This window comes from Manis pentadactyla, chromosome 2, assembly GCF_030020395.1.
Source record: "Manis pentadactyla isolate mManPen7 chromosome 2, mManPen7.hap1, whole genome shotgun sequence".
In the NCBI taxonomy this organism is placed as follows: Eukaryota; Metazoa; Chordata; class Mammalia; order Pholidota; family Manidae; genus Manis; species Manis pentadactyla.
Genome location: NC_080020.1, coordinates 151114833 through 151136958, shown reverse-complemented (window position 1 = coordinate 151136958; position 22126 = coordinate 151114833). Strand labels below are relative to the sequence as shown.

The window sequence follows — 22126 nt, the reverse complement described above, 5'->3', positions numbered from 1 at the left end:
ACAACACCACTCCACGTGGGTTTTTATTAGCCCCCTTTTACAGTTGAGAAAGCTGAGGTTTAGGAATTGCACAGCCGGTCAGGGGCAGGCAGGGATTCAAATGCAGGCATAATTTCCTAGAGTCTGGGTTCCTAACGACTTCTCATAACACTCAGTAAATGGAAGCTGCTCCTTTGGATTCACTCCTTGCTCAAGGGGCAGGGACAGAAAGTGCTGAGAGGAGAACTTGCTTTCCAGAGAAAATAAGTCTCTCTAACTTTGCCATATTGTAAAATACAGCTTACTCCATTTACTGATGGAACTGAACACTAAGAAGAAACGAAACCTTATTGCCTCTTTGATCCAATATTAAAAGAGTAGTTCGTCAGCGTTAATTAAAATTGCCTCATCTCCTATCATTTTGGGAGTTCTGTGTCTGTGACCCTGTGCGTTTTAGTGGAGGGAGGGGGGCAGGGCATATTGCTGTGCTGCCTTTTGTTAAGAAGAATCAAGAGTTTCACTCAAGAGGGGCTGATTCCTGGAGTTCTCAGTAGAGTAGATGTTTGTTCTGAAACACAAGCTAAGCAATTTTATTATTCTTTGACCATAACCCTTAGTCTCAACGCCAATAAAATAGTTTAGGCAAGAGGGAGAAGTTACAACACAACAAACGAGAGCCTGTATGTGCCCTTTTGCAGGAGGAAAAGCTTTAGCCCTTTGAGGAGGGGTTATTTCTTCAGCTTCCCCCAGGGGTAGTGGGTTGCTGTGGACCCTCCCAGCACCCTCAGCGTTTGCTGATTAAGCCATGTGGTAAGCAAGTGGAAGATAAAGAGGATGCGTAGTCTCCTCAGAGAGCTTTCAGGCAAGCTAGGGAGGCATTCTTGGAAATTCTCAAGCCTAACGGAGAAAGAACTTAAGCCTGGATGATGGTCGAAATTCACAAGCTCTACTTTCTCAACCAAGTGCTTGTTCACGGAGAGTAGTACAGTTAAGAGGAGAGACTGACCTCATCTTATTGTTTCATTTCTCTGGGTGTAAATTCTGTGGGTCTGAAAGGAAAGGCTGGTCCAGACCATGAAGGTTGTAGCCGACTTGGAGGACTTGAGCTCCATGCACACTTGCTTATGCCCTGGATGCAGGCTTGGCACAGAATGAAAAAGCCCAGCCTTGTGCAGTGTGTGTGTTCATGCTCCCAGCTGAAGTCTAGCGTGCTCATTTTGCTGTGATTTTTTTTTTTTCATAGGTTCTTGCTTAGGTGTTACATCATCCTAAACCCTGACACAAGAAAAAAAATGGCAGTGAAGAATTTTTGAGCCTTCCTTTCTGTTTATTTTATTTGGTGATTAAGGCTGCAGCAGACATTGTGAGAACAGGTGTATCAGGATGTGTGGTTCACTTAACATTACCCTGTAATCTGCAGATGAGTGATTCTGTATTCCAAACAGATGGAAAAAGAGAACCGTACCTGCAGGCAACCTACTAATTCTACTGTGGCCCAGTAAACAGCAGAATGGAAAGGGGCCTCTCTGTATTTGGGGCTTTTGGCTTTTACCTGGTGGGGGTCTTTTGGTTAGCAAAGAATTGGGTGCCAGGATTAGAAACTTGGGAATGTTTTATCTCAGGGCCACCCGAAACCTCTCTGGTGGCATCTGAGGCAAAAGATGATTGGTTAAAAGCCCTTTCAGTAATTTCAAAGAAATTTAAGCTGAAAAAGAGTGATTAGCAATCTACCCTCTTGAAAATGCCACCTTTCTGCAGAAGGGTAAGGATTCCTTTTAGAATTTCAGAGACAAGTTCCTAAGGATTGTTTTCCAGTGAAATTCGTTAAGTAAGAATCAACGGGAAGTCAGGCCAGCTTCCCATTTGGGTTCCAACATTTTCTGATAATTCTGGTTAAGAGCAAAGATGTCTCTGCTACCTTCAGGAGAGGAGAGCAGACTCAGCTGTGCTCAGTCTGCCGCAGACGCCTTGCCAAGTCTCTACAGTAGAAAACATGGTGAATCTGCAGAGTTCTCCATGAGATGAGGGGGCCCCAGCCTGACCCATCTTGCTCCACGCAGGTGACTTTTCTCCCTAAGCCCCCAGAGGACATTGTTTTCTTGAGCTGAGTTTCTGCAGGCTCCTGGCCTCTGGGGTGCCCCTGATACCCCCTGCCTTGGTGTGCGAGGATGTTGAGTTACGGAAATGAGGAGGTACACGCCCAGGCCTGGGCATGGGAGGGGACTGAACTGACCTTAAGTGGACCTTGCTTGACGCCAGTTTCCCAAAATGTATTCTGGGACACACTTTCCTGGGGAATGCCCTGGGAAACAAGTCCAGGCCATGCTGTTTACTGTTCCTCCCTTTTGGAGAGTTTCAGGGCTCCTTACTTAGCACATTAAATGTACTAAGACTGTGATTAGCAGATAGACAAAAAATCTCTCCCATTTATGTAACTGTGAATTTTTAAAAAATGATCTGGAGAGAAAAAAAATAGTGACAACAAAAAGTCTTCTCTGGCCTTGGTCATTCCCCTTCCTTTATATAATTTTTCATAATTTTTCATGGAAGACTTGCCCAATACTGTCTTACTTGAGTCTTCATTCCTGACATTTTGTACATTTTCTTATCTATTAAAAAACCAAACAACAGTTGAAAAATACTGAAATGTTTAAAGAAGTACACAAAGATCATTTATGAACATACCACCTAGAAATAGCCTTTGCTAATATTTTGACATAGTTCCCATCACATTTTTCTATATTTCCCTCAAATTTCAACAAGAATTCTTTGTAAGGTTTCTGTTACTATGAATGATTAGACTCTAACTGATTCTTCCTGAAAGTTCACTTTGCATGGACAGGACTGTCTTAAAGTAGAGGACACTTCAAATGTGTGCCATGCCTGTGAGCATCTTGTGGTCACAGCTGCCCCTCTGAACATTGACAGGGAACACATACTTGTTATATTTCAAGTCTGTAAGAAATAGTGAGTTCCTTCTAGAGCCACCTCCTCTGTTTCAGGTGCTCCAGAAGACTTTTGTAGACACTAAAAAGGAAGCCTAAGACCTAATCCTGATAACCTTCTCAGGTTCCTTCTTCTCCATTTATAATACTCAGATTTGGGAGGCCTAGTCTGCACCCTCTTCAGTCTCTATCTCATTCTGTAAGATGGAACTAGTTAGCCTAGTTGAGATATGCCAGAATTCCTTCTCTGGAAAGAACTGTAGGCATCAGTGAGTCTTTAGACATTATCCTGGGTGTCTGTTGCTTGGCTTTGGAACTAGGGTCGTCTCCCACCTTTCTTTCTGTAGTGCCACTTGAGTCCTGGTAGCAGTGTGATCATCTTGTAAAAATACAGGCTTCTGTGCTAAATCTCACTGAGATCCTGAGCTGTCAGTGCCTCCTTCTCTGGAATTCCAGAGCTCAGGGGGCTACACCTCTGCCCCTTACTTTGTAAGCCCTAGTTAGGCCATTGTGGGTACCTAAATATACCTACAGGGGATAGGGAGTGTAGGTCTATGGGTTTATAAGAACTCTGTGTTGACATGCACTGCAGTTTTCTTTTGATACTTTTTTTTAATGCTAGATCATACCAAGGTGATATACTCATACCAAGGGAAGGAGGACCTGCTCAATTTGTCGGTCATTCTCTTTGTTTTCCAAGAGCCACCTAGAAATATGTTTTCTCAAGAGTCTATTTTGACTATTGTCCAGCTCACCCCTATATGCTTTCCTACAAAAAAGGTCTTGTTTACAGACCTTGCCATCAGGCTTTCAGAATCTATATCCCCCACCTTTTGATTCCTGTGGGTCTCTTACATACTAACTAAAAAAGGTATGAAAAGATACATGGAGGAACTGGATCTGGGTAAGATAGAGTCAACCTATTCCATCCTGTCCATCACACTGAATCCAGTTATAAAATGGGCAAATGCACAGAGAAGACAGGTAGTGACTCTGTAGCATCTTTCTATGCTGATGGACAATGACTGTAATGGGGTATGTGGTGGGGACTTGATAATGGGGGGAATCTAGTAACCACAGTGTTGCTCATGTGATTGTATATCAATGATACCTTAATAAAAAAAAACTTGGGCAAATGCATGAAACAGTTATTTGAGGAAAGTAAATGGTAGGGGGCAGGTTGGGGAAGCATCAGAATTTGAAGTACCACTGAACTGGCAATAAGCTCACCATTTTCTTCCCTGCAATATCCCCTCACCTAGACTCAGCACAGCCCCAAACTCAGGAGCAGGCATTGTACTGACAGAGGGCCAGGAGAAGTTCTCTATTACTACGTGAGGAGCAGGAACAGGATGTCTAATGCTCAGATTGAACAAGGAAAGATCTTCCCTTTTTTGTTCTTTTCTCCATTTCTTTGCACCCTGTGAGGAATCCTTTGATCATAGCAGCAGCAGCCACAGTGACAATAGGGATCCATAGGAAACTAACATGTTAAGGGAACCAATCTCTCTGAGCAGAGGAGCTGTAGTTCTAAGAAGGTGGGATGAAACCCTGTGGCTTTCTCCCCTCCTCTCTGTCTTCCTACTGCATGGCCCCAAGAAGGTGCAGATGTAGGAAGCATGAGGCAAAGGAGAATAAATCAAGAACCAGCTTTCTTGAAAAAAAGGGAACCAGAAAGTACTGGGCAGAGATCTCAGAGAAGGAGAAGCTCAAGAAAGAGACCCTATAAAGCAGGTTGGAAGTTCCTAAGCCCACCACTAAGCTGACTATGCATGGATTGGATCTTAAATATTGTACCATAGACTTTCAGATCTGAACTGTAGGATAGACCACCACCCAAGGTCCAGGGCTGGCCTTGTGGGACAAATCTAAATAGCACCATGGACTTCTCATCAGAAACCATGGAAGCCTTCTGGTAGTGGCACAATATTAAATATTGAAAGAAAAGAACTGTTAGCCCAGAATTCTATATCCATTGAAAATACCCTTCAGAAATGAAGGTAAGTGAAGATAATCTCAAATGAAAGATAACTAAGACAGCTTCTTATTCTGAAAGAATTGCTAAAGGATGTTTTTCCAACAGAAAGGAAATGATACCAGATGGGAACTTGGGATATGAGATATAAAGGAAGAGTAACAGAAATGGTAACTATCTGGCTAAGCATAATAGATAGTCTGACATTTGAAAAAAATAATCTAATCTGGTTCAGTGTATGCAGATGTAGTACATAAGATAACTACCATATAAAGGGAGGAGTGATAAGGGAAACTATATGGAGTAGTTTCTGTAGTCCACTTGAACTGGTAAATTATTCAAGTAGGCTCTGAAAAGATAGGTTTTTATATTACAGTCTCTAGAGTAATTACTAGCAACTATACAAAGAAATATAGTAAACAAAAACAATAGATAAATTGCCGCAGAATACTAAAAAAATGTTTCAGTAACCCAAAAGAAGGCAGAAAAAGAAAACAACAGTAACAAAAAAATGAAAAAAATGGAAAACAGCTGGTAAAATCTAAACATATAAATAATTTTATTAAATGTCAATGGTCTAGACATGCCAACTAACAGATTGTCAAAATGGCTTTTAAAATGACATAACTGTGATGTCCACAAGGCATTCACTCCAAATATGATGATATAGGTAGGTTAAAACTAAAAAACTATGGAAAATGATATATCACACAAGCACTAATTAAAAGAAAGCCAGAGGAGTGGCTATATTAAAATAAAGTAGACTTCAGAGCAAGGAAAATTACTGTGAGTAAAGAGTGACATTACATAAAGGATCAATTTAGCAAGAACACATAACAATTCTAAACATGTATAAATTAAGAATAGAGCTTCAAATATGTGAAGCAGAATCTAATGACCTGAGACAAATCTTTAATATGCCTGATCAGTAACAAAGGTAGTAGGTAGAAGTTCAGCAAGGATATAGAAGAACTGAAAAACACCATTAAGTAAACCTCTATTTGATGTTTAGAGAATACTCCATCCAACAATAGCAGAAAACACATTATTTTCAAGTATCCATTGAACATACACTAAGATAGACCAAATCCTTCTTCATAAAATGAATGCAAAGAAGTCTAAGAGAACTGAAATTAAATTAGAAACAGAATGATAGCAGGAAAAATATCTCCAAAACTTGGAAATTAAACAGTACATTTCTAAGTGATTGCATTATCTCAAGGAATTTTAGAAAGAGAAAGTCTCAAAGAATATTAGAAAATATTTTGAACTGAAGAAAAGTTTTAAAAAACAACATACCAAAATGTGTGGGTTGCAGCTAAAGGAGTACTTAGAGGGAAATCTAGAGCATTAAATGTTCATAGTAGAAAAGAGAAAAGGTTTTCAATCAACTGAGCATCCACCTTAAGAAACTAGAAACAGAAGAGCAAAATACACTCAAACAAAAAGATGAAAATTATAGATGTAAGAGCAGAAATCAGTAAGATTGAAACAAAAATAATAGGAAAAAAATCAGTGAAACCAAAAGGTAATCTTTTAAAAAATCAATAAAACTGGTAAACCTATTGCAAGAATGACAAGAAAAGAAAACACAAATTACCAATAGTAGGAGTGAAAAAAGAGATATCACTATGTACTCTTCAGACATTAAAAGGACCACAAGGGAATACTGTGAACACCTGCATCCCCTCGAAAATGCAGCAACTTAGATGAGAGGTGCCAGTTGCTCAAAAACCATAAGCTATCAAAATGCATAAGGCAAAATAGAAAAAACCTAGAGTTAGTCCTGTAGCTAACAATTCAAAAAAGAAATTGAATTCGTAGTTGAAAATCTTCTGAAATAGAAATTTCCAGACCCAGAGGGTTCCACTGATGAATTCTGCCAAACATTAAAAGAACTATCACTGATTCTGCAGTCTCTTCCAGTAAGTTGAAGAGAAGGAAGTATTTCCCAACTTATTTTATGAGACCAGCATTACCCAGAAAAGATAGTACAAAAAAGAAAACTCAAACCAATATCTTATCATGAACATAGATTTAAAAACTTCAACAAAACATTAACAAATCATACATACACACACATGTTCTATATATGTTTTTATCTAGGGAGTTTTATCCAGGAAATGCAGGGTTGTTCAGTTTTCAAAACCTAATCAGTGTAATCCACCAAGTTACCAGGCTAAAAAAGAAAAACCAAAAACCATGTCATCATATTAATTGATGCAGAAAAATAATTTGACAAAATTCAACTTCTACTCATGATATAAACTGTCAGCAAATTAGGAATAGGAGGGTATTTTCTTACCCTGATAAAGGACACTTACGTAAAACCTACAGCTGATATACTTAATGTCGAAAGACTGTTTCCCCCTAAGATGGGGAATGAGACTAAGATATCTGCCCTCATCACTCCTATTCAACGTCATATGCAAGTCATAGCCAGAGCAGGAAGACAGTAAAAGAAATAAAAGGCACACTGGTTGGAAAAAAAGAAATAATAATTCCCTTATTCATAGATGGCATGATTACATGTATAGACCATCCCAAGAGACTTAACAAATTTTACAACTCCAGTAACTAGTAAGTAAATTTAACAAGGTCAACTCACACAAATCAATAATCTTTCTGTAAGCTAGCTATGAACTGTTAGAAACATATTATAAAAGCACAATAGTATTTATAATCCAGCCAAAAGAACAAAATATTTAGGTATACATATAATAAAACATATATGGGATACATATGTGAAAATTATGAAACGCTCATAATAGAAATAAAGGAAGACCTAAACAAATGGAGAGATACATCATGTTTATGATAGGGAGATTCAACGGAATAAAGCTATCAATTTTCTCAAAATTGACTCATAGATGTAAAGCAATTCCAGTCCCAAAATCCCAGCAGAACTCTTTGTAGATATAGACAATTTGATTGTAAAATGTAATGAAAAGGCAGAAAAACTTGAGTAGCCCTAATAATTTTGAAAAAGAAGAATAAAGTTGGAATCATGTTATCTAATTTTAAGACTTACTATAAAACTACAGTGATCAAGACAGTGTTATTGGTGGAGGGATGGATCCATACATCAATAGAATAGAATGGAGAGTAGGGAACCCAGAAATCAAGCCTTATATATATGACCAGTTGATTTTTTACAAAGATGCAAAGATAATTCAATGCAGAAATGTCTTTTTTTTTAATGGAGTTGGAACAATTGGATAATCATATGCAAACAAATAAACTTTAACCTAAAATTTACTTATAAAAATAACTCAAATTGGATCATAAATCTGATATAAAATATGTAAAACTTGTAGAAGAAAACATAGGAAAAAAGCTTCTGTAGCGTGAGGTTAGGCAAAGGGTTCCTGGACCTGACTTCAGAAGCACAATCCATAAAAGAAAAAACATTGCTAAGTTAGACTTCAGCAAAATTTAAAGCATTTACTCTGTGAAAGACACTAGGAAGAAAATGTAAAAGCAAACTGGGAAAAATACTGACAAATCACATGTCTGATAGAGGACTTATATCAGAATATATAAAGAACTCTCCAAACTCACGAGTTAGAAAATAAAAAACCCAGTTTTAAAATGGATGAAAGACATGAACAGATGCCTCACCGAACAGGATAGACAGATGGCAAAAGTATACATGAAAAGATGTTCAATGTCATTAGCCATTAGAGAAATCCAAATTAAAGCCCCGAAAAGATAACACTATGCATTTCTTAGATTAAAGATTAAACTTAAATTAAACTAAAGTTTAATTAAACTTAATTAATTAAATTTAATTAAACTTAAATTAAATTAAAGATTAAATTCTTAGATTAAACTAAAATTGAAAGTACTGACAATACCATCTCCCCTTGAAAATGTGGAACATCTCGCTCACTCAGACATTGCTCATGAGAAGATAAAAAGGCATGGCCACTCTGCCAAAGGTTGGCAGTTTCTTACAAAGTTAAACATACACTTTCCATATGACCCAGCCATCCTACTCCCAGGATACCACTTCTCATTCAGAGTTGAAAACCTAGGTTCCCACAAAAATCTGTTCACAAACATTTACAGCTGCTCTACCCATAATCACTGAAAATGGGAAACAACCCAGTTTTTCTGCCAGTGGGTGAATGGGTAAACCAGCTGCGGTGGTACATCCATTCAACAGACAACTACTCAGCAATAAGAGGGGGCAGGGTATTGATAGGCACAGCAACTTGGATGAATCTCAAAGGCATTCAGCTGGGTAGAAGAAACCAGGCTCATAAGCCTACCCACTGTATGATTTATTGTATTCATATGACCTTCTCAAAAAGAGAGCATAGTGGTACAGAACAGAACAGGTGTCACCAGGGGTTACAGGCAGGGAGAGAAGGAAAGCGTTTTGGAGATAGTTCTGTCTCGTGATTGTGATGATGGTTACATGAATTTACACACATGTTAAAACTGAGAGAGTGCTCATATCATGCCCAAAAAGAAAAAGTTAAGTTATTGTATGTTAAGAGTAAAAATGTGTAAAGATATATATCATTAGCATTGCTTTACCTAGACAAGTGAAATCAGGGTGGAGTCCCTGGCTTGTAACCCCAGCCCTCCCTCGTGGCTCTTCACGAGCCAAGGAGCAGGTCCCAAGGCACTGCAGTACTGTTGCCAGCCATTCTTGCCTCTCCTTCCCATCTCTGCTCATCTCTCCCTAAGTGGGGCCCTTCCCTAGTTCTGAAGTCCTAACCAGTTTCCCTCCCACAGGCTTCCCATCAGCACCCTGCCCCAGGCTCCTCCAGAAGCTGGGAGCCAATTGCCTGTTCAAATCTTCTGCCCATTTTGGGCAGCCCAAGATGGAGCTGCATCCAAGACTGACTGGCCTCACTGCTCTCATCCATGCTCCCCCAGGTCCCCTGTCAAACTCAACACCTCTGCATTCCTCATGCTGTCCTGCCCACCACCTGCCCATGCTCCCCTCCAGGCTGCCTCGCATGCAGCCCCTCCCTGCAGGCTTCCCTGACCACTGCACATGGCTGAACCCTTCCTGTGTGTGCTCCCTTGGCAAGTTGTTTAAACTTCTGGCCTAGCTCATATCATGTTGCACATAGCTCTTGAGGTGTGAATTGCATCTCTCCCTTTAGACTCTCATCTCCTTTTAGCTGGGAACTTTCAGTTGATGTTTTCCTGTGGTATCCTTCCTGAACAAACACCTTTATTCCATTAGCAAGCAATGCCATTTTTCTGCAGAGCATGTTTCATTTCTGTGCAATAAACTCAAGCAGCCAGAATTGGTGGCTCTCAGTTCTGTGCTCCCAGAACCCTGGTGCATAGCTCTATAACAGATACCTTCACAATGGTTTTGGAGGGATTTGTGGGAGGAGATACAAGAGCACAGTACTTCACAGCACCGGCATCCAAGCCAGCCAGTCCACCATGTCCTAGCCATGTAATATCAGCATTGTACAGCCTCTTAGTGCCTCAGTTACTTCATCTGTGAAAGGGGAATGATAACAGTACCTACCTTAAAGGGCCATTATGAGGATTAAAATAAATATAGAGAGAAAGCATTTAAAATAGTGCCTATTGCATAGCAAGTACCCAACAGATGTTATTTATGTCCCCTGCAGAACACCAGAAGAGAGAACCTAGGGCTCTTTGAGTGCTGCATTCAAATCAAAGGATGAGGCTTGTATCAATGTATATTTAAAACACACACACCTACTCCTATACCCTCCATTCCTCCCAGCCCTCCTCTCTCCCTCTTTCTTTTCCTCTTTCTCTCAAACTCAACAAGACAATAAACTGATTGAAAAGTGGGCAGAAGATTTGAACAGACACTTCACAAAAGAAAGAGCATTAAGCATATGAAAAGATGTTCAACATCACTAGTCATCAGGAATGTACAAATTAAAACCACAAAGAGATAACACAACAGTGGCTAAAGTGGAAAAGAATGGACAAGACCAAGAGTTGACAAGGCTGTGGAGCCGCAGGAACGTTGCTGGTAGCAGTGCAAACACAGTACAGCCACATACATTTATCACATGACTCTGAAATTTCATGCTTATGTAGTTAACCCAAGAGAAATGAATGCCCACGTCTACAGGAGGACATGCACATGGATATTCAGAAGAGCATTATTGTTAATACCTCTACACTGGGAACAACCCAGTGGAACTCCAGTCAGCAGTGAAAAGGAATGAAACATTAATATATGCAACAATGTAGATGAATCTCAAAAACTTTATGCCAAATGAAAGTCAAAGACTATATGTTATCTGACCCCATTTATATAAAATCCTAAAAAAGGCAAAAGTAAAGTGACAGCACGTTGGGGGTTTCCTGTGACTAGTGTCGAGGGAGATCAAACCTTTTAGGGTGAGGGAAATGTTCTCTATATGCGCTTTGGTGGTGGTGATACAATTACCCAAATTCACCAAACTATGCATTTAAACTGCACTTATTTTACATATATTACTTATATGAAAGTAATGCCTTAAAAGGAGAAACAAACCCAAAGACTGTGGTTAAGCATCTCCCAGCTTGGCCTAGGGTCTTACGTGTGGTGGTCTCAGGGCCTGCTCAGCATACTTCCTTATTGGAAATAAGGTCATTCAACGCTTGTTTTCTTTCTCTTGCCTCAGAGCTGCAGATCCAGCTGACATTGACCAATTTCCAGTGGGCCTCAGAGTGAGTCCCAGGCAGAGGCTGACGGAAACAAGCTTGTATTTCTGTCACTAATGATATAAGCCTTCATCGTACTCTCTGCCAGGCCATGTCCACCGTCATTATACCCATTGAAGAAGAGAACAGAGTAATAATGAGCTGCGTGTTATCGGCTCACAAATAATTTATGATGGGCAAACTAGGACAGGAGCAGAGCTTTTTTCAGCTAAGGAGGTTGCATGTCACTCTTCAAAATCTAGGCCAAAAAATTATTTATAATGCATAGACAGTCACTCAGAAACTTAAAAGTTTCCTTTCTTCCCTCCATGTGTTTGAACACTACACTTTCACCCTGGACTGGCAAAAAAGCACCTCAGCGGCTTCCTGCTATACCTGGAGTCAGTCTGCCACTCTGCGAGTTCAGATATGAGGATGGTCACTCGGCTATGAACCTCTCTAGAAACCCCGTAATGATTTCAGGGCCTCCCCAGAGCCCACGAAGGCTAGGAATGAGGGGAAAGTCAGGAAAAGGAAGAGACCCATAGGTGTGGGCAGTGGCCATGTGCTTCAGGTGAGCGTTGACGAATTGCCTCGGGTGTTGTCAGGAAAGAGCCCAAACTGAGATACAGTTAGCAAAAGATGGCTTGTAAAGGGGTGTGCTGAAGTGAAGATGGGTGGTGTGTATTAGGCAGGGCAAACAGTGGCCATCGGCATCCAGGGAAAGGATATTGGGATGTATCCCTGTTTCCAAGGTCTGTTTGGGGAAGCAGAATCTTTACTGACTCTGATGCTGTCAGTACTGACGCCTGCCCCACGGGAGGGAATCCCTCTGGCGGGCACTTGCTGAGTGGTCACAGGCCACCTGCACCCTGTGCTGACCACACCTCGGCCAGTAGCCTCAGGAGAACTGGTCATCCCCCTGGCTCTCTGAGTGCTGAGAGCAGCAGATGGACCCTGTCTGTGAGGCCCTGGGGCTGTAGCCCCTGCGCTCTCGGTGAACAGACCTTGTGAAACAAGCCCATCCCAGGTGGGTCAGCTTTCCCAGCCCTGGAGCACCTTGAACAGGTGACCGCTGATGAGGAGTTGAGAGCCAGCCCCCAGGCCTGTGGCTTGTCCTTAAGGATCAAGGCCTCTGGAATGGTGCTGCCTCCCCAGGGAGAGCGCAGGCTTCCTGTGTGGCATGTTCCATCTTTGCTGTCCAGTTAGAGTGGCCCCATAGCTGGGATTTCCTGCTCAAATTCTGGGAGGTCCTCGGGCTCCTCAGAGACTGCTGGTGGCTCGGGGAGGTCCCCTTCCCTCAAGCTGAGCAGCTCCGTTTTGGTCTTCATAGGTGTACAGTATCACATGTCATTTTTTAAAGCAGGCTTTATTTTTTAGAGCAGCTGTAGGTTCACAGAAGCATAGAGCAGAAAGTACGGACATTGCCCATACGCCCCTGTTCCTACCAAGGGGCAGCCTCCCCCGTCACCAGCTCCCCGACCAGAGCGCTGCATTGGCTACAACTGATGAGCCTGCATTGATTCATCAGTATCATCTAAAGTCGTACATAAATTCACTGTTGTCATCTAAAGTCTGTAGTTGCCACTGGGGTTCACCCGGTTCTCATTTTGTGGGTTTGGAAGACATAGAATGGCATGTATCCACCATTGTATTGCACAGTGGTTTCACTGCTCTAAAAACCCTCTGTACTCTGCCTAGTCATGCCTTCCCACCTCAACCTCTGGAAGCCACGACCTTTTCACTGTCCATAGTTTTGTCTTTTCCAGAACACCACACAGTTGGAATCACACAGTATGTAGCCTTTTCAGATTGGCATCTTCCACTTAGTAATACATTTAGGATTCCTCCATGTCACCTTCAAAAGAGCTCAGCCACTCTTCACCACCTGACAGCCACAAGCAGTTGCTGTCACGCTGGCCCTTGGTGCAGCATGGCTGGCAGACGATTTGACATGGGAGGTGCCTTGTCGCCCCGACAGGGTGATGAGCTCTGGGGCCATGGCCAGGACGTATGCTCTCTGAAGGTGATAGCTCTGTGAGGTCAGAGGGAGCAGCATCTGGCGACTGAGCTAATCTGTGTGATATTTTGCATCTGAGTCAGAACCTACTTACCAATGCTGTCTCTCTTCATGGCCAAGAGTCTATCAAAACATTTTTCTGTCCTCATTACTCAGCTGTGAAATGTGGCGAATGTTACTTTGCCTGAAAGAGTTTTGATAAGATAATCACAACAGAACGTTCTCTGACAGAAAGTATCTCTATTTCATAACAAAGCCTTTAGGAGGTGGAATGTTCTGGTAACCTGTGTGTCTCATGTTTACAGAGCTTCTCGCAACAAGTCTGAGAAGAAGCGTCGGGACCAATTCAATGTTCTCATCAAAGAGCTCAGCTCCATGCTCCCTGGCAACACTCGGAAAATGGACAAAACCACCGTGCTGGAAAAGGTCATCGGGTTTCTGCAGAAACACAATGGTAAATGTTGCACTTCTCTCTGTTTTTGTTCCCTTCCTGCTCTTTGACTAGGCGATGACTTCACTAAGCTGGTCTTCCTGCTCAGTCCTCTCTGCCCAGCAAAGCCTGCTCTCATCAGTCATAGCTTCCTCTTTCAGAGGCCCTCCACCCTCTGTAATAGCCCTTCTCCCGCAGGTTGGGAGGGGACAGACTGCTCTATTAGCCATGTTTGAGAATCCAGAGCAGCCTCCCAGGTGGCACCCAGTCCCCATGGAGTGGCATTAATAGTGGGAGCATCTTGGTTAAAAAAAACAACTGGAGCAAGCATTTTCCATTCAGCCCTGAGGAGGTACACTGCCCAAGTGTTCATTCTCCGCTGGAGTGGACAGCACTGGGTTCCCAACCATCTCAGCCACCATGTCTAAACTCTTTGGCCTTCTGAGTTATGCCATGAAAAACAACAGACTGAAGATCATTAATTAATCATTAATTGAGGTGTAATTCACATACCATAAAATTCACCATATTAAAGTTTCCAATTTAGTGGTTTTAGTGTGTTCACAAGCATGTGCAACCACTGCATCTATTTTCTGTCTCTCTGGATTTGCCTATTCTGGGCACTTTATACAAATGGGATCACACAATATGTGTATTTTTGCTTCTTTCATAAGCGTCCATATTAGCATACAAATAAATATCATCATTTCATTCCATTTGGCCAAATAACATCTCATTGTATTGGATATACCACATTTTACTTATCCTTTGATCAGTTGGTGGCTATTTGGGTTATTTCTATTTGTTGGGTATTAGCAATAATGATGCTATGAACATTCATGTACGTGTCTTTGTGTGGATGTATGTTTTCAGTTCTCTTGGATATATACCCAGGGCTTCTTATAGCCTTCCTACTGGGTATGAAGCAGTATCTCTTTGTGGTTTTGATTTGCATTTCCCTAATGATTAATTATGTTGGGCTTCTCATTATCTTTTCCTATGCTTACTGGCCGTGTGTACATCTTCTTTAGAGAAATGTCTATTCAAATCCTTTGCCCACTTTTAATGGGATTATTTATCTTTTGCTGTTGAGTGGTAAAGAGTTCATGTATTCTAGATACTAGACCCTTATCAGATGTATAATTTGCAAATATTTTCCCCCATTCTGTGGATTGTATTTTCACTTTCTTACTGATGTCTTTTAACATGCACAAGTTTTTAAGTTTGTTGACATCCAGTTTATGTTTTTTGTTGTTACTCGTTGCTTGTGCCTTAGGTATCGTATCTAAGAAACTGTTGTGCAAGTGAAGGTCACGGAGGTTTACATCTCCATTTCTTCCAAGGATTTTGTAGTTCTAAGCTACAGACTAAGCATTTGGAGATGAGAATACATTGAATACTTAGATATTTGATTCACTTTGATTTAATTTTTGTATATGGAGTGGGTAGGGAGTCAAAATTCATCCGTTTGGATGCAGATATCCAGTTATCCCAGCATGCCATTCTTTCTTTTTAAACTTTTTAATACTCTATGAAAGTATAACACACATACAGAAAACACACACATCATAACTATACAGATGGATTAATAATCACAAAATGAACACAGCCAGGAAACCAACAACCAGGTCAAAAAATAGAAGCTCCCTCAATAGATAGATGTCCCTTCCTTTTTGTCGACCTCTGTTTTCTCCAAAGGTCACACTTCTTCTGACCTCTAATACCAGAGATTGGTTTTGCCTGTTGGGGCCTCATTCAGATGGAATCATGTGTTATGAGTGTAGTATTTGTGAGATTCATCTGTGTTCTTTCAGTGCGGTGGCTAGTTGGTCTTTGTTGGTATATAGTATTTCATTATATGAATTCACCATTTGAATCCATCCTTGAACTTAAGTCTCTGTCAAATCGTCCTCTCTCCCTTTTACTTTCCTTTAGACCCTTTTACCTCTTAACACTGACCACCTGCCCTGCCACTCCCCTGTAGGTGGTACAAAAAAATTGGGCAGTAGTTACAAGCATCCATTAGGTACTAACAAGCAAGAAGAGCCAAATTCTTTTTTCCTTCCTTGTTTTTCCTATGCCACCAGGCATAATAAAATCAGAAATGTCAGATTGTTGAGGAGATAATGACAGTTCCATGCTTGTGGTGGTGTTTCCCTTTCACTGACCATTGTCCTAGGCGAGAGGATTTCATAGAAGAGGGCAAAGCCAGGACCTTAGAAAGTTTCATTAGACTTGTTATTCTTTTAGTATTTCTTTAATAATTGTATATACCTACCAAAAATAGGACAATAATGATATATCCTCCTCATTTTTTCCAAAGCTGCCCTTAGTAAAGAACATGTTAATTGTTTTTGTTAAAAGTGAGGGAAGAACAATCAACCAGGATTGGTATAAAGTGTTGCGGCAGAATTCAATTGCCCCAATAATTTAATCAGAATGTTTATATTTCCTAAATAATGACTTAGCCAAGTGAAATAGCAGGTTGGTTTGATTACCAAGATATTTTGTGCAAATTACTCAAAGTAGGTCAGTGTCACTGAGAAGCAGGACAGCTGTTAAATAGGGCGGCTAGGATCAAGTTCATCAATGTGACATTTATGCTGGGTTCTGTCCGCTGCAGAATTACAGAATTGTCAAATCTGGGGCCCGGAAAGGATCAGTCAGCAGAAATGCAGTGTCTTAACACTGGGAACGCCTATCTCCACCTCACCTTTTTTGTAAGACTAAGGCCTACCCTGCACAGCCCGCTCAGATGTAGCCAGGATCACTCCAGGTTCTCACTCAGCATCTGTGATTGCATAGTCAAAATAAAGCAGAAAATCCACGGCAGAGTTTATGGAGAAATACAGTGGTTGGAAAAAACTTTGGATTAAAGCAAAAACAAAAACAAATAATAATTTTTTACTTATACTCCAAATGGACATGAAGTCTACAGACATCTATCTGCCAGGAGGCAGAGAACAACATGGTCAGCATTGACTCAGGCCTCACCATGAGCCAGGCAGGCATTGTTCTGAGGACTGTGTATGCTCATACCAGCAGAGCTTCATAGCTGGGCTTTGGCTTAGTGCCATTTCACAGATGAGGCAATGGAGCCTCAGAGATGGTTGGCCACTCACCCAAGTCAGCCAGCCAGGAAAGTGCAGCATCCATACCAAGTAGTCTGTCTTCAGAACCCAAGTTTTACAACATTCTTATTCCCCACAAGTGGTGATTTATGGGGCACTTACAGATATTTATGTCATAACTGTGCTAGAGCTGTTCCTTAGTATGGCCATTCAGACTACTGGTTCCCCATCTTGGCTTCCCATTAGAATCTCCTGGGGAGTGCATATAACTGGGTCACCTCACAGACCAGTACATCAGAATGGCCAGGGGTGGAACCCTAGTGGTGAGCTGGAGCTGCTAATACCAGCTTGCAAAAGATGATTATTAAATTTTCAGCAGTCTTGCAAGCCAGGTGATGTCAAGTTGACAAGCAAAAATCAGCCACCGTGGGATTATTTATACTACAGAAATGAGCAAGCACAGCAAAATCAGGGCTTTGCATCATAGAGCCGGAGAGCCTTGCACCAGCATGGTACCGAGGGAAGCCCAGCATGCATATTTCTAAAGTCCCCCAGCCGATACCCGTGTAGAGCCAGGGTTCAGAACTGTGGGTTCAGACATGCTTTCTGTCTTTGTGCTGGATGAAACCACATGACAAGAAGAGACAATTCGGTCCAGACGGTTGTTATAATTATTTAGCTCTTTCCTGAAAAGTCTTTCATACATTCCTCTTTGCTCAGCTTGGGAGATAAGTCTTGATCCTGAAAGGCATACTTAGTCTCTTTGAAGTAATTCAGATCAAAATGGGAATCTCACCATCTCTCTTTGTGGAAAAATTTTATGTCATCAATATTGATTATAAGAGAGAAATCCCTAAATTATGCAAATAGCAAGGTGTATTAGACATCTTGTCCACACCCACTGAAATGTTACTTCTGCAGAGTCTGGCTGACCTGCACACTTTCTTCTTCCTCTGTGAGTCTCCAGCTGATTTAACGTCCTTTTCTCCCAGCATCAAATCCCATCCCTTGTTCATGCCTCTTCAATTTGTCTACCTTAGTGGATGGGGTTGGGGGTTAGAAAAGGCTGCAGAAAAAGGAGAAATAGCTGGACACACTAATATTTACCCACCCAGCGAAGAGTTTCTGCCGCATTTTCCAGAGTTTTCTTTGACCACATATGGCCAAAGCCATTCTACTCCTTGTTCACACATACCAGGAGCAGCTGGGAGGTGAGCATTCTAGGACACAACTACAACTTTAAACTGCAGTAGAATTGGGGGGTTCGGCTGTTTGTTGCAGTGTCTTCCTGCAAAAATTGTTCCCAGGAGGTTTTGCTTCCCTTGCTGTTTAGAAACCACTTTGACCACACCTCTTTACTAATCCTGCCCTGTCTCCTATAGCTTATGACATAGGTCACCTCAAATGCCAGTGGAGACATGATTATAACACTGAATGTGATTTCCCAGTTTAACTTTTTTTTACTTGCTTTGAGACATTTTATCCAACTTCTATATTTTTTTAATTGTTGGAAATTGAACCTTAACTTCCAAGGACTATAATCAAATTGTTGAAGTACAAGGTGAATAGCTGCTTCCAGTATTATTATGTTGCTGTCTAGAAAGTATCCAGTTACTTGTGTAAAAAAATGAGCTACAAGTTACTCTTGGAAAAGAAATGAGTCTTTCATTCTCCTCTACCATTAAGGTGAATGGACCTACATCTAAATCAAATGTGGATTGCTGGAAAGACTCTTCTCCTGGACAATTAATCAACAGTTTGATCCTAATGTCAAAAGAATTTTTCAGATGAGTTTATGTGTTGGGAAAAGGAAGGGGGCGGAACGTTTATGGGATTAATTTATTAGTATATCCTCTGTTGATCTCTTTTCCAAGGAGTCAAACTGTGGCACCCAGTTGTTTGAAGAACTGGGCATTGTGCCCTCGCTTCCCTGCCTGGGCTGGCACCCCTGAGTGAACACTGGCCCAGAACTGTGGGCAGTGCTCTGCCTCTGCCTCCCAGAATGCATTTCACCTTGGGCAGCCTCTGGCCGCTATGGTGGCAACAGCTTGTCCTTTCCAAGATCTCCAAGGAAGAACCTATAGAACAGAGCATTGCAGGGAACCTTGCGTGATTGAACACATGAGCAGTGCAGAGTCATGTGTACCTCAGTCCTTGACATCATCTTCACTCACAGTAACCGCTGAATTCATTCGAATTCGTTCACCTAAGTGAACGCATTCTCCACACTCCATGTAAGACGGCCTGCCAACAAGACAGGTGCAAAGCAGAAAGCTTTTCAGTGCATCTCCTCATTTAAAGTTTATAGATTATCTGCCTGAACAATTTTCATTTTGCAGGAAGTTGTTGAACAGGTCAGCTTTTTTCTCTGAGGTAGTAGACAGATGAGATGGAATTAGGTTTTTCTTAGCACCAAGGAAATAATCCCTAAAGAAACCTCTTACCACATAAAGTGGACCAAAATGGTTACAACTGAAGGAAAAACAGACACATTCATTCCATGTAGCATTTGAGCTATCTGTAATAATCTTATCAGAGACTGATTTTAGTAATAAAACATTTTCAAAAATGCAAAAGAGCTAGAGTATTTAAGAAGTCCTGTGTGTACCCATAACTATTAAATTTACAAACATGAACAACACCTTCAGGACAAGGTAGTTACAGAAACAAGCAAACTATAGATTAATCCAAAAAAGTTTTGAAAAGAGTAAATTCTGGCTCTAAAAGCAACTAAATAACTTGTATTTGTATAGCACATGGTACTTCAGAACCTGGAAGTGCTGAAAGATGCATTCTGCACAGACGCAGTAGGTTATTTATCGCAAGCCTAAGATGTTTCTGGAATTTTGAAAACCCCAGGTCTTTAAGGCGTCTGGCTTGGCCTTGAACATGAAGAAGCAGCTACAGAATGTACCCCAGGCCCTCCTCCTGTTGCCTGCATTGGTGGCAACTACCTAACTCCATCTACTGGAGATGGGCTTTGTCATGCAGAAATTCCAGGGCATTGTGCTACTACACCCATGCAGAGGGTGAGACACCATCCCCCCCAGAGCCTCATTAAAGGGGAGTGAAAACATCAAGGTGTTTTTAAGCCCATTACATCCCGAAGAGCCTGTCCTTGGAAATCAGCGTAACACATTTCCTTGTATTAGCTTCTTTTTTTACTCAAATGTAGGTGATATATACAATAATATATTCAAGTATACAGCATAGTGATTCAACAGTTATCTGCATTATTAAATGCTCATCCCAACTATCTGTCAACATAGGAAGATGTTACAAACTGTCAACTATTCTCTATGCTGTACATTCATCCCCTGACTAATTTATATTATGATTGAGATTTTGTGTCTCTTTATCCCTTTCACCTGTATTGGCTTCTTTCATTAAACTACACAGAGATTTACAAAAAATGATATAGAAATAACATGTGCATTTCTTAATTCCAATTCCTAGGTGCCTTTGAATATAAAATCTTATTTGTGTTTCCTTTCTTCTTTTTTAGAAGTCTCAGCACAAACGGAAATCTGTGATATTCAGCAGGACTGGAAGCCTTCATTCCTCAGTAATGAAGAATTCACCCAGCTGATGTTAGAGGTGAAATGTACTTTCAAATTAGCTTAATGGGTTGCAAATCAAAATGAAGCTGCTTGTTCCAGATAAGAACCCATGCCCAAAGTAAACAACTGTTCTTGACCCTGGAAAGAGGTCTTGAAACAGATACCATCTGGAAGCTCCACATGGTCCTGCTATGTCCTTATTTGTGTTTTGGCTACCCAATTGGGCACTATAATCAAGAATCCTAAAGCTGAATGTGAGTGTGTACTGTCAACACAGTGACAACAGGCGGACCCACTCATGGTCTCCCAACCAGATGACACCTGGAGGGGCGGGGTCAGAGGCAGGGAGAGCAAAGGGAAGGTGAGAAGATTACATGTCTGCACTGTTTTCTGGCTCAAAGAGTCTCCTCTTTAGAGCACGGTGATTCTATTTTTCCCCTTAGGAAACACATTTTGAAAACAAAAAGCTTTTAAAGTGATGCTTTTAACTCAAGCTCATATTACAACAACACTGGCATGTGGGTGTCAACCCTAGGTGACCCTGTGCCTCCCCACCCAGCACATGCCCTTTCTGTGCTGAGACGGTTGCACCCGTCCTTTGGTCCTTCATCAGCAGAGTTAGGTGCCCACGCCCGTCCATAAGGCTATTTGAGGAAATCTGGCTGATCTGAGCAAGTGGTCTTCCTCGGTGTCATGTCTGTACATGGGTGAAGCCCCTCCCTACTTATCAGGGTGAGTCTCTACAGAAGCATCTGGCTGGGTGCTCTGACTTCCACACTGGGGATAAGACTGGGAGGGCTTGGGCACAACAGTGAAGGGAAAGTCCCAGACGTGGCATGTCTGAGCCCCTGAGTGAGAAGAGGAAAACCAGGACAGATGAGTTCAGCAAACGGAAGTTAGATGCTGGCTCTGTGACAATGGTTCCTGGCAGGGTTTTTGGAGAGCGGTTTTGGGAATAAATCTTTCTATATCTCATCTCATGTGCCTGTATAAGACTGATGTAAACTTTAATTTACATAGATTAACTATGCAGAAAACAGAAAGTACTGGAGTAAGAAAATGCCAGAATGAAGATGTCCAAATATTATGAAATATAAAGGCATTAATGAACATTTGCATAAAATGAAAGATACTTAAATCTACATATGAACTATATTTAAAGAAAATACAGAACTTTCTCCAGAAGCAATGCATTTTAAGTATGTTAAATTTAGAGCAGCTTGTGAAATATAATGTTGAATTAATGCATCATTAAACTACTTTACATAAATCACTTTACTTCTTAATTGTCAGGGAAAAGGAAGTAAAACTCATAGCACTATAGCACTATCACTTTTCAAGAGCCTGTAGCACAACCATTTTTCTTTCCAGTGAATTTCAAGGTATCAAAAGCATTTGTGTAAATAAAACTTTTATAAAGTTGGATAAATATGTGGACTGAGATTCAGGAGACTGGAATTTCTAGAAAAGGGGGATTTGGGATTTGTATGGATATCTTATG

At 41.1% G+C, this 22126-nt stretch overlaps 1 protein-coding gene across 4 annotated transcripts in view; it reads left to right on the top strand.

Moving 5' to 3' along the window:
- Nucleotides 1-22126, top strand: part of NPAS2 (neuronal PAS domain protein 2) — a 153398-nt gene that overhangs the window by 79670 nt on the left and 51602 nt on the right. For all 4 annotated transcript variants that reach the window (XM_036881405.2, XM_036881404.2, XM_036881403.2 and 1 more), the window contains 2 exons: nt 13870-14018; nt 20571-20662. In XM_036881405.2, coding sequence (XP_036737300.2) covers nt 13870-14018; nt 20571-20662 — 241 coding nt within the window. The remainder of the gene's footprint in view (nt 1-13869; nt 14019-20570; nt 20663-22126) is intronic.